This window comes from Lepidochelys kempii, chromosome 16 (genome assembly GCF_965140265.1).
Source record: "Lepidochelys kempii isolate rLepKem1 chromosome 16, rLepKem1.hap2, whole genome shotgun sequence".
NCBI lineage: Eukaryota > Metazoa > Chordata > Testudines > Cheloniidae > Lepidochelys > Lepidochelys kempii.
In genome coordinates this window covers 9,090,049-9,103,031 of record NC_133271.1, presented here as the reverse complement: position 1 = coordinate 9,103,031, position 12,983 = coordinate 9,090,049, and the positions used below count along the sequence as shown (strand labels likewise).

Here is a 12,983-nt window from a genome sequence, read left to right as displayed (position 1 = left end):
CCAGCCCAGGACCCCAGTGAAAGGCCCCGGGCACAGGGCAGGCCCAGCGGCACTCCCCACGTTCCAGATTTGCCGGGTGACTTCTAGCTGGTCAGTCCCTCATCCCATTCCCCATCCACACCCAGGCAGCTGTCGGGCAGCCGGGAGCCAGAGATGCGGCACACATGCAGTGCGCATGCAGCTCTGCCAGGAGGCAGGCAGGGAGGCCAGCGTCCCAAGGGGAGCAAGAGGTGACACAGCAGCCTGGCATGGGGGGTGGGGAAAGGAGCTACCGCCCCTCCCCCAGCTGGGGCCAGTGCCTGCACTCACCGATTTCGGGCACAGAGAGCGCCACCGTCATGGCCACGCAGACGAAGAAGGCGGGCAGCAGGATCTGCGAGAAGAGGGCCTTGGTGTTGCGCTTGGCGCAGTGGAAGCGTTTGACGATCAGCCCGTGGAACTGGCGCAGCTTGAGCCAGGAGCCCTCCAGCTTAAAGCTCCCCTGTCCCACCAGGGGCGGGTCCGCAGCCTCAGCGTCAGCCTCTTGGTCTGGAGCAAGGGAGTGACGGGGAGTGGGAAGAGACACGCAGAGGGGGTCAGGCTCTCTCAGAGGCCATCAAGCTCCTTCCCCAGCCCCCACCACCTCCTCCTCAGGACTCAGCCAGGAATCAGCTTGTGCAGTCAGTGACGCAAGACATGGTTCTCCGCACAACCCCGTCACGCAGCATGGGGCTCCCCCCGGGGGACTGTGCCCAGGGAGAGGAGGTGGGATGCCAGCCCCAATACCTGCCAGGCTCCCCTCCCCAGGGCTGGGCCGAGCTCTGAAGAGCTGCAGCTACATAGTTAACGTCGGGTGCACGTGGAAATGCAGAATCCTAGATGCAGGTCTTGGCAGGTCGGTGATGGGGAGCTGGTGTCAGACACTGTTTTCTAAACTCACGTAACCCTTATGCCAGCTGCTGCCATGGCAGTTTCAGCGGGTTAATACAACTGACCCTTGTACGTAGCTGACCATATCCCCCAACCCAAAAGGGACACGCAGGGTAGGGGGGAAAGCAGCACCCCCGTAAACAGAGAGGAGCCCAGGTAGGCAGGTTATTTCTTATATGCGCGGGAGACAGGAGAGGGTATTTCACAACCCCGCTGACACACAATCGCACCTTCCTGTGCAGCACCCAAGCTACATAGCGCCAACCCCAGGTGGCACAGGCCGGCAGCGAGGGAGCCAGGGACAGAGCTCAGGGCCACAACCCCCAGGTCACCTGCTCAAACCATTAAACAACCAACTCTCACGAGGTTCCCCCACAACAAAGCCGTAGAGCAGGGGGAAGTGGCACCTTTGTTCCAGCACTGCAGCCCTGGGGACGTCAGCTCCGAGACCCCTCACAAGCTCACCTCTGAATCCAGAGGTAGGAGGGCTCAGGCCAGGGGAAAGAAACTTTGGTTTTAAGCCACGTTGGCTGCTCTGTTTTTGTTAGGGGCGAAGGGGTAACGCAACGGAGATTCTTTTCTCTTGGTTTAATCGCATTGTTTTTGTAACCAAGGAAGGTTCATTTTACTGGCTATACCGAGATCGAGCAACCTGAGACAGATGCTTCGAAGGGAGTCCTGACCCATCAGGGTCAAAATCCTGCCAACTCCATGTCACAGCTCCCGTGCCACACGTCTGTGCCCACCTGCCTCAGTGCTTCCCCCAGCAGGCCATGGGAGCCCCCAGTCTCCTGCTCCATTTCGGAGGTGAGGAGAAGTCAGGCTCCTCCCATGAAGGCCTCCCTCAGGGAGACACGCCTGACAGATGCCAGCAGGGGAAGCAAGAGGGACTGGGGAAGCGGTAGGGCCACAACTGTTTTTTGATGGAACAATTTTTGGGGGTGAAAAGCGTCTGCTTTCCTGAAATGTGTTGATTGTGAAATGCCACTATGGTGCCTCAGGGGCAGTTCAGGTGCCACAACACAAAAAGTGGGGGTCACCAGATGAAATTAACAGGCAGCAGGTTTAATACAAACAAGAGGAAGTGCTTTATCCCACAATGCACAATTAACCTGTGGAACTCATTGGCATGGGATATTGTGAAGGCCAAAAATATAAGTGGGTTCACAAAACAACTGGGTAAGTTCCTGGAGGATACTTCGAGCAGGGGGTTGGACTAGATGACCTTCTGGGGTCCCTTCCAACCCTGATATTCTATGATTCTATGATTCTATGATAGGTCCATCAACAGGTATTAGCCAAGATGGTCGGGATGCACCTTCATAGAATCATATCATAGAATCATAGAATATCAGGGTTGGAAGGGACCCCAGAAGGTCATCTAGTCCAACCCCCTGCTCAAAGCAGGACCAATTCCCAGTTAAATCATCCCAGCCAGGGCTTTGTCAAGCCTGACCTTAAAAACCTCTAAGGAAGGAGATTCTACCACCTCCCTAGGTAACGCATTCCAGTGTTTCACCACCCTCCTAGTGAAAAAGTTTTTCCTAATATCCAATCTAAACCTTCCCCACTGCAACTTGAGACCATTACTCCTCGTTCTGTCGTCTGCTACCATTGAGAACAGTCTAGAGCCATCCTCTTTGGAACCCCCTTTCAGGTAGTTGAAAGCAGCTATCAAATCCCCCCTCATTCTTCTCTTCTGCAGGCTAAACAATCCCAGCTCCCTCAGCCTCTCCTCATAAGTCATGTGTTCTAGACCCCTAATCATTTTTGTTGCCCTTTGCTGGACTCTCTCCAATTTATCCACATCCTTCTTGTAGTGTGGGGCCCAAAACTGGACACAGTACTCCAGATGAGGCCTCACCAATGTCGAATAGACTCAGGGCAACCCTGAACCTCTGACTGCCAGAAGCCAGGAAGGGAAGACAGGTGGAGTCCTCCAAAGTTGCCATGTTCTCTACCCTCCCCCTGAAGCTCTGGTATGTTGGAGACAGGATACTGGGCAAGCTGGCCCATGGTCTGACCCCGTGCGGCAGCTCTTATGTTCTTACGCCTCATGCTCCAGTTCTTTTTTTACAGGCCAGGCTCCTCAGCCAAACCTAATCTCCCATGATGCACTGCCGTGCAGGGAGACCATGGTGCATCATGGGAGATATAGTCCAGACAGGGAGTCTGGCTTATGGGACCATGAGGAACTTGAACTACAACTCCTAGGAGGCACCACAGCACCAGTCGAGAATCAAAATATTTTGGTTCTTGATTTGGTGCTGAAAATTCAAAATTTTTATGTGAAAAATTTTGACCAGAGCAATTTCCCCCTCACTTTTATTGAAATTTGCATAGCCCCCCCTTCCTCCCCCTTTCCTCATTAGCTCTTGCCAGGAGTTTGATTGCTGGGATATCGACCAAAGTGAGGAATTGGCTGCGTCTGAAATTTTGAATGGGGTTTGCAATTCCACTGGGGTCTTGGTGTCGGGAGTCTGGGATATCAGAGGAGATTCTGTACTACGCTCCCTGCTCGGCCTTCATACTTGACCCACGTGCCAATGCTCCCCAGGGCATTATGCAGCCCTGGAGTTCAATAACGGGATCCTTGGGATATCCGGAGAGGAGAGAAAAAACACGATGTCCCCAAATGCTCCATGATAAGAGCAGTGGAATAACCCCAAAAACGATCTGTGAATAAAAAGGTGGCCGCTGGGTCACTGTTGTTTGTGGATTGTATGTTTTATTATTCAAATACCGTGGGAGGACTCCTGGGGGTTCCTGGGAATATGTCACTCATTTTAACACAAACTTTTGTGCTGGGAAGTGCATCGCTTGCTATTTCAGATTTGCCATTCTCCTAGTTAAAGTCTCAGGCATCCAGTCAGGGAGCGGAGCAAACTAGCATGAGATCAGGTGACCAACCCCATGCCACCAATAGCCAACAGGAAGAAGGGAGACTAGAAGCATTTGCACGGGGTATATGGTGGCTGGTCTCGAAGAGCGAATGCGTTTGGGGGGCTCGGTTGCTTTGTGAATGAAAAGGGGCCGAGTTTGCAATGAATAATTGGCCAGTGCTACCCACTGATCCAAAGGTGCTTAGTCAAAGGAATGCGTCCACATGCAGCAAATGACACTGCTGGATTCTAGAGCCATAGTCTGTATACGCAATCAAACAGCCCTCCTCGCAGTACCCACTCCCCACGCAAAAGAACCCCAGGAGCTCTCAGCTGAAACGCTGCCAGAACTCCCTGAATTCATGGCTTCCTCACCCAGGGGCTCCCAACCAAGTTTCAGGGGGCTGCCCTCATCCCCTCCCTGTCTTTAGGCCTATTTTTCCATTGTAACGGGGGTCCCAGGATGGACAGGCTCGAGGCAGGAGCTCGTCTGACCAGACCCCACAGAGCATGGGGCGTGAGCATTCAAACAGGTCCCTGCCAGCCATCCCTCTTGGGGGAAGAGAAAGGTGCTCAGCCCCAGCCCCAACAGGACGGAAAGGTCTGTTCAGAGCCGGTAGCAGGCCCCACACATCCCCCGCCCCTGGGATTGCTGAGAGCGGAACCGGGACACAGCGGCCCCCCACCCCCGCTACCAAAGTCAAGGCCAGCCGTGCGGCACCTTACAAACCTTGCAGACTGACGTTATCAGGGTCCTGCAGATTATCAAACAACGGAGAGTAATCCCCATAGAACTCCGAATAAGCCCCACCTTCATCGCCCCGCACGGAGCCCACCGAGGAAGCCGAGAGCAGGGACCCCTGCGACTGGGTCAGGTTGGAGCAGACCACCAGGTTGCTGAGCTCCACCTCTGGCTTCTCGGGTGCCTCCACGTCAGGAAGGGGCTCCCCGTTGGCCTCGGGCTTCAGGTCCATGTGGGGAGCCGGGTGCTGCAGGGCATCTTTCTTGGACTCCTTCATGTCTGGAAGGAGAAGGGAGCTGGTGGGGTTTGTGCTGCACAGGTACAAGGGGAACGTCGCAGGGGAGCAGCCCTCCTAGGGCATCCCACTCACTCTCCAGCAAGAAACCACCGTCTGGGACTGGCTGTAACACCTTAGCTAGGCACCCAGATACCAAGGACCTGGGCATGCCCGGGTGGTGAACACAGCTCTTCCTTAATACCCTGCAACCCCAGGATAGCTGGAGCCACCTTAGCACTTCAGGGTGTGCCCTGGTACAGTGAGTACCCCAGCTCTCCTCTCAGTGCTGGCCAAGGCAGGTACTGGCCTTGTCTAATAGGAATACACCCCAATGATACTTCACACTGACATAGGGCCTTTCATCCCCCAGGATCCCAAAGTGCTTTACAAACCTTATGCTGAACTACAAACCACAGGACAAAATGCGGCCACTGCTGGGGTGGAGTGTGGCAAGCATTTAGCATGCATCATTCCATGCTACCTTTGGAGAGGGTGCCCCTGCCTTCAGGCCAAGGGCACTCCCCTGCTCTAAGGCAAACAGAATGGGTCCCTAAGGCCCAAGTGCAGCAGACAGGAGCAAGGGTTGCAGCCAAGATACAGCTATTAAAAAGCAACAATCAAAGCAGCTGTCGCAGCTGCATTAACATGACGCTGGGGTCTCGCGCTACGGCTGGCTTGGTGGTAGCACAGTGTAACAAATGCACCTCCTCTACCCCACCCCCACCCCCCAGCTCTGCCATCACACCTCTGTTCTGCCCTAAAACAGAGGGACAGCTCAGTGGTTTGAACATTGGCCTGCTAAACCCAGGGTTGTGAGTTCAATCCTTGAGGGGGCCATTTGGGATCTGGGGCAAAAATTGGGGATTGGTCCTGCTTTGAGCAGGGGGTTGGACTAGATGACCTCCTGAGGTCCCTTCCAACCCTGATATTCTATGATTCTATGATTCATCCACTCCTTAGTCCAGCCCTTCCCTGCCCAGCTCTATGGATTCACCACTGTAGGCTTCCCCTGAGCAGAGACTGCCAGCAATGGATCAATGCTCAATGGGGCGACACAGCAAACTCAGTTTGTTAATGTAAGGCCGCTAACCCAGGGCACCTCCAACTCTCCACGAGCCAGCATACTGAGGCACTTACACGCGCGTGTGTACACACACACACACCCCTTACCAACGTCGCTGTTCTCCAGGGACAGGTCCTCCTCCGACACCTTGAGGAAGACCTCCTCCAGGGTAGTGTCCATCAGCCCAAAGCTGGTCAGCTCCAGCTCCCCCAGGCTCTGCTCCAGGTGCTGTGAACAAGGAACAAAGGTGAGGAGCGGAGGGAGACCACAGCAAAGAGCCATCCCAGAAGCTCCCAGCTAAGCAGTAATCAGCCCACGTGCCTGCCAGCCCAGCACTCCCTGCAGCACAGGGACCTTCAGAATTCCCCCCGTCCCACAACGGCCAGCCAGGGCGAAAGTCAAAGGGCAAGAGGTCTGATGGCTGCCTGTGTGAGCGCTGAGACATGGCGATTGAACCAGGGACCTCCAGAGTGAAAACCATGAGCTGCTACAGTTTGAGCCTCAGCTGTCCCAGACTCCTGGCCTCTGTGGATCAGGCACAGACAGGCACTGGTAACATATTCCGCCGGAAACCAGACTCCTGGGTTGATCTGCAGACCCATCACGAGCATCCCCCGCGTCCTCCCTCTCACCACCCACCTCCGCCGGAACGCAGCGCTGGAGCTAATGCAGAGCCTGCGGGGTGGCTAGCGCTGTGAAAGCAGAGAGCCCATAGCCCCATCCTGAGCAACCGGAGTCTGAACAGAGCAGCACTCCCTTCTGGTGGGAAAAGGAGAGGGGCGTGCTTGTCCCAGCGACCCAGGCCCCTCCGTGCTGCTGTGCTGGGGGACGCCTGGAGCAGCAGTGCAGGCTCAGGGCAAGTTAGGGAGCCCCGCAGTAAGCACAGACACCGGGGAGCTAGGAGAATTACAGCATGCAGGACAGACTATCCCAGGAGAAAACGACGCTGGGCAGGGCGACTCACACCCAGGGCAATGCCCCTGTGCAAGGGCGAGGGACATGCTCTGGGCTGGATCTGCAAATGAGCCTAAGGGAATGAGACACCCAAATCCCTTGGACTCCTTGGCAAATCCCAGCATAACAAATAATTCAGTGCTACCCCCATGGGCGCCCCTCCACCCATCAACCAGCGAGCACCCAGCCCAGCTCCCACGGGCACCCCTACAACTGCAGTCAGCAAACACCACTACACTGTTCTTGTAAAACTACAGCCCAAGCCTCATAGTCCCATGTCTCTGACCCCGCGGCGCTCCCCTGCTCTGCGAGCAGCTTCCCCTCCCCACTCAGTAACTGGCGTCTTGAAGGGCCGGTACCTGGAAGAGCCTCTCGAAGCAGCCCTTCTTGACAGCCTCGCTGGGCAGGATGTAGGAGAGCTCCGTGTTGGTGTTGGAGATCAGCAGGCAGGAGGCCACGTACTTCTTAATGAACTGGGTGACACGGGGCTCAGAGCAGGGGCTGGCGGAGGAGTGGGAGAGAGGGCTGTGTGTCTGCCCTGAGTCTAGCACAGGGAGGAAGCAGAGAAGGTCGGGTCACTTCACACACCCAGCTCGGCCTGGGCCCAGAGTCCTTGGATTTTTCTTTCCAGGACCCAAAAGCTGATGCTGCTCTTTTGTTTTATTTTAAACTCTGCTTTTTTCAGCGACTCTCCCGCTGGATTCACAGCTGGGAGCCCAGCCGTGCATGCACTGAGAAAACTGCGCCCACACTGCCCAGCCCTGGAGGAACAGCCCCTGGCCTGAGAAGGGAATTTAGCCTCCACGGCCCATTGGCCTCTCTGCCGACACTCCCAACAATGGGGCCAGTTCCTATGGGTGCAGTTGTACATAGACCCCCAGCCACTGAGGGAGAAGTGAGATCACAGAACGTATTTCTCACAGGATACCCAGCAGTAACAACCTGCCATTGCTAACAGCCTGGGCTGGATTGAAACCACCCCCTGGAGGTGAAGGGCTCCATGCAGCATGTTACCCTGAGCCCTTGCGCCCAGGGAGCAGGTGCAAACTGTGCTGAACAAGGGCTCCTCAATCTGCAGTTTGGCATGGGAGTATAAGGGCCTGAAGAGGGGGGTGGATGAGCCCCAAGTCACACTGGCTCTCATGGGAACTACAGGTGCCCGAGTTCGGCAGCGTCTGATCTTCCTCTTTGGGTTGGTTGGTCATTTCATGGGCTTTTCGTTTTGTGCAGGTCTGGGGGGAAATTCACCACTGAAACTTTTTTCTCCTCCCGCATGGAAAATTAGGTTTGCAGCTGAAAATCAAAGCCACCCAGGAGAAGCAGCCCCCTCCATTATCACAGGAAAATGGAAAGCCCAAGACACTGGCAGGGGGTGGGGGGGAGTGGGGGAGTTCTGACAGTTTTTGGAATAACAGTTTCAGGCTTTGGCAATTTGGGATTTTCTGACCGGAAGTCAGACTTTTCTGCAGGAAAAAAAACCCAGTTCTGACCAGCCCTAATCTGAAGGGATTTCCATCGCTCACTGCGCCTGGCCAGTCTAGGGTACTTTGCACGCTCTCAAAGGTCTTTTCCTGCAAGAGAGCCTTTCTGCAAATATTCAGTAAGAGCCACAGACTGGATGCTGACAGGCAGGAAGAACTAGGACCTTCCTCCTCCTGGCTGCAAAGCAAAGACAGGCCAGGTCGGGAGGCATTCTGGGAGCAGAGAAGGCAGGAGCACTTCTACTGATCTCAACGCACCATGCACACATTAAATTGCTTTGCTCAGTAGTTGTCAGTTTCTCCTGTCCTGAGATGGAAACCCTGGCTGCTTCGAGAAATGGCCTAGGACCATCAATCAGTGTCATTGTAGCATCTCTAAGCACCTCGCAAACTCCCACTCCAATGGGATTGTAATAGCATCAGAAAAGCAATAGCCCTCAGAGATTCGCCTCACAGGGCCCCATGCTTCCTGTGCATGGGAATGAGGGGGACTACTTTTCCTTTCCCCAGCAGTGGAAGCAGAAGATTATGGGACACTGGGGGTAAGAGCCCTCTGCTTACACAGAGAACAAAGGGAAAATCCCTAAAGCCTACACTGGAAAACAGATCCACCAGCAATGGGCCTCCCGGAACCAGTGCTGAAAAAATCACAGCTCGTCAGGAATTCTTCAGCAAAACGGTTTTTCATTTGAAAATGCTGATTCATCAAAACCGAAACTTTTCAAGGACCTTTTGTCAGGTGCAGGCTGGAATTTATGGCCCAAAGCAGACTTGAACCTAAGTCTCTGACCCGCCAGGTGAGCACCCTAACCACTGGGCTACAGAACCACTCACACGCTAATTCCCTAGGCCAACAAATATTGAATTAATTATACAAAGCAGAACAGCTCCAATCGGCAAGGGCATGAGAGCGAGTGCAAGTGACTAATTCTATAGCTGGATGGGTGACAGGGGATCAATCACTAGATGATTCCCTGTTCTGTTCATTCTCCCTCAAGCACCTGGCACTGGGCACTGTCGGAAGACTGGATCCTGGGGCATATGGACCTTTGTTCTGACCCAGCATGGCCATTCTTATGTTCTGGGCACTCCCATGGGACGTGGGAGCCCCAAGTCCCAGTGCTTGCTCTGAATCAGGCACATCCCAGGCAAGTTTTCTAGGCACAGGGCTACTGGCTGTACTGGAGTGTCTCCCTCCTAGGTGTTTTCAAAAAGAAGTTGAAAGTTCTTGACTTCATTCCAACCCGGAGCAAACACAAATTGCAAAGCCTCGCCATTTTTCACAAAACAGGAATGTGGTTTTCTGGCCAGCCCTCCTGAGAGCGACTAGCGCAGCTGGGACAAAAGCAGCTCAACCCTGCTTGCTGTAACGGGTTGGATCCTGTCTGCATTAGCAGCTAAGCTGTTTCCCAACTTGGACTGGGGGAGCAGACTCCCTAGCGCGGGTGCCGCGTGCTTGCTGGCTGACCTGTGCCATTCCTGGAGTCTGACTGCTTCTTCACCACCGTCAGCTTGTAGCCATCCCCATAGGTGCTCTTGAGGAAGAGCGGGGAGCCGCAGCACTTGAGCTTGCCATGGGAGATGATGGCGATGCGGTCCCCGAGCAGGTCGGCCTCATCCATGTGATGTGTGGAGAGCAGGATGGTCCTTCCTGCCAGGCCAGGGACAAGCGCAGGGGAAGAGCATCAGAGAGGGGTGAGTGGGGAATGCACTGCAGGTCAGCCCCCAGGGACACCCAACGAGCACACGCAGCACCTGCTGCCAGGCGACAATGTACCCCCTACCAAGCAGTCGTGACTTTAAGGAACCTGCCACACAGACCATAGCATAATCTGCCTCACGGAGCCATTGGATCCACGGGACTCAGAGTGCTTTGCGAAGGGGGGTGGGGCAGTCTTACTATCCCTGTTGTACAGCTGGGGAAACTGAGGCACGGAGCGAGAAGAAAGGGATTTGCCTCATGTCTCCCTGGGAGAGCATGCAGAGGCAGGAATAGAACCCAGGAGTCCTGACTCCAAGTCCTGTTCTATAAGCACTCATTGTTAGGCCTATCTCAGCTGGTACAAACAAGGATTTTTATTTGGTGGGTTTCAGAGTAACAGCCACGTTAGTCTGTATTCGCAAAAAGAAAAGGAGGACTTGTGGTTAGTCTCTAAGGTGCCACAAGTACTCCTTTTCTTTTATTTGGTGGTCAGTCAAAGCCAGAGTCCATTCCCTAAAATCCAGCCCCGGCTTTCCTTCTCCCTCCCGGCACATGGTCAGGTTGAGGCAATGCTCCTGTTACTCACTAGAGTTACTCCTGGGGGAATTCTGCACTACTATGTGCAAGCATAATTAATGAGCACTGCATACTTTTAATTTTTTGCACAGAAAGAAAGCTTCTGTTTCAACGTTGCTGCAGTTCTGCCTTTTTCTCACCAGAGGGCACTGTGGTGATAGAACAAAGCAGCAGCTCCCTGCCAGCGAGGGAAGAGAGGGGTGAGTGGGGAATGCACTGCAGGTCAGCCCCCAGGGACACCCAAGAGCCTGCCTTCTTTGCAGCAGGCCAGGTCAGGAGAGAGGGGCTATGTGGAGACAGACAGCATGGGGTGCTGGGAGGGTCAGACAGGGGCTCATAAGGGCCAGTGGGTGAGGACAGACTGGGGCAGGGGTGAATGGGAGTGGAGGCACAGGGCCACATGATGATGGGGGAGGGGGTGCAGAGCTACATAGGGACAGGGGCGTGGCTGGGTGGGGGCACAGAGACACTTGGGGACCGGGGGAGGGGATGCAGGGACACGGGGAGTGGGTGTCTGAGTGGGGATGGAGGGACATGTGGACAGGGGGTGCAGGAACATATGGGGACGGGGGGCAGATGTGGGGTCAGCCAGGGTCTGCATGGGGGAAGCTTCCTAACAATCCCTCCCTGCCCCCCCCCAAACCGTTCCATACCTTTCCCCACCCACACCCAACAACCCTCCAAGTTCACACCCAGGCTCCTTTCCAGCAATTTACTTCCCTCTCCCTCAGCTCCTCCATTACCCCTGACTCCCCCCCCAGCCTTTGCACTGCTTCTAAGTGGTGCAGGAAATACGGTCCTGTGTTGTAGTTTAAATAAATTATTACTCACAGTTCTGTATAAATATGCCTAGTAAGGAATTTATTTGTCAAAAAACATTTCCTGAATCTTTTTTGTTGTCTGTGTTGTTACAGACATACTTGCTGACAAGTATTTTGAAATAAATGACCAAAAATAATTGAAACTTGTGTAATTATATTGTGTTATTTTGACAAATAAAATATGCAGAATTTTGCAGAATTTTTTGTTGCAGAATTTTTTATTTTTTAGCGCAGAATTCCCCCAGGAGTAACTCTTATACTGCAGCCTTTGTTAACCAAGATTCATCACCCAGGGCAGTGGCAGGGGAATCGTGGTGTGGAGTCTCACGCTGCATCGAATGGACTCTGACAGGGATCAGAGCCACCGCCATGCTTTGGGTTGCTCACCGGGTTTGTATTTGAGGATCAGATCCCAAATAGCCCTACGTGCGTATGGGTCAACACCAGCAGTGGGCTCATCCAAGATAACAGCCCGCGATCCACCCACAAAGGCGATGGCCACCGACAGCTTCCTCTTCATCCCTCCTGACAGAGTCTGCACCAGGGAGTGCCGCTTGTTGGACAGTTCCAGGTCTTCGATCATCCTGGGGACAGATCGGACACAGATGTTACAGCCCAGTCACACATAGGCTTGTGAGCAGGGCTGGGGAGATGCATGAGCACTGCTGAAGGAGATCTCAGAGTTAACAGCCCACAGAGATGAATGGGGCAGTTCACACCTCCCAGAGATACTGTTTCAGGCTCTTTGCAGACTCAGATACACTGGGTACGCTCAGCTGGAAGGTTTTCTCTGCAACCACAAGGGTTAAAAAATACAAGCTTTTAAAACAAAACTTAGCTTTCATCACCCAAGGCCAAGAGTTTCAACAGTGGCTGGGGATTTTGGGTGCCCAACCTGAGACTCCTTAAAGGGGCCTGGCTTTCAGAAAGTGCTAAGCACCCGCCATCTGAAAAATCAAGCCCTTTAAGGTGTCTCAAGTGGGGCCCCCACAATCACTAGCTACTTCTGAAAATCTTTGCCCAATTCTGCACTAAGAGGTGCACTCTGGGGCTCTGGTCAAAGTCCACTAGATCTGCTCGGGCAAAATGGTTCACATCAAGACAGTGATGGCTGTTTATTGCCTAGGGAGGAGTCACTGGCCAAGGCTGGTCCCTACTTGTCCATCTCCTTGCGGATCTCCTCCTCCGCCATGCTCTTAAGCTGCGAGTAGAACCAGAGGTGCTCCTCCACCGTCAGTTTATCAAAGAGCACGTTATGTTGGGGACACATGCCCAGGTTCTTCCGGATCTCGTCCATCTCTGTACGGATGTCATGGCCATAGATGGTAGCAGAGCCCGAGGTTGGGGGGAAGAGGCCAGTCAGGATAGACCTGGGAAAGAAACAGGGTAGCGTCAGCTCTTCCCCCTGCCTGGAAATGCGGTGATTGCCTAGCACAGCTTCACGGCGTGCTGCTCCCGGAAGGTCCCTTGGGCAGCTCTGCCCTGCGGAACAGCACTGCCCAAGCTGCCTGAGGCCAACGGATGCCAGAGGAGGGCCCAGCCCACCCAGTGTGTGCACCAGCTTGTTATAGCTCCA

General features: G+C 54.2%; 1 protein-coding gene across 3 annotated transcripts in view; it reads right to left on the bottom strand.

Moving 5' to 3' along the window:
* ABCA2 (ATP binding cassette subfamily A member 2) overlaps positions 1 to 12,983 on the bottom strand; it is a 140,000-nt gene that overhangs the window by 33,512 nt on the left and 93,505 nt on the right. For 2 of the 3 annotated variants that reach the window (XM_073313792.1, XM_073313794.1), the window contains 7 exons: positions 12,565 to 12,777; positions 11,795 to 11,991; positions 9,777 to 9,959; positions 7,187 to 7,371; positions 5,981 to 6,101; positions 4,522 to 4,812; positions 310 to 528 (listed from right to left, as the gene is read on the bottom strand). In XM_073313792.1, coding sequence (XP_073169893.1) covers positions 310 to 528; positions 4,522 to 4,812; positions 5,981 to 6,101; positions 7,187 to 7,371; positions 9,777 to 9,959; positions 11,795 to 11,991; positions 12,565 to 12,777 — 1,409 coding nt within the window. The remainder of the gene's footprint in view (positions 1 to 309; positions 529 to 4,521; positions 4,813 to 5,980; positions 6,102 to 7,186; positions 7,372 to 9,776; positions 9,960 to 11,794; positions 11,992 to 12,564; positions 12,778 to 12,983) is intronic. The other variant, XM_073313793.1, reaches the window with a different exon arrangement.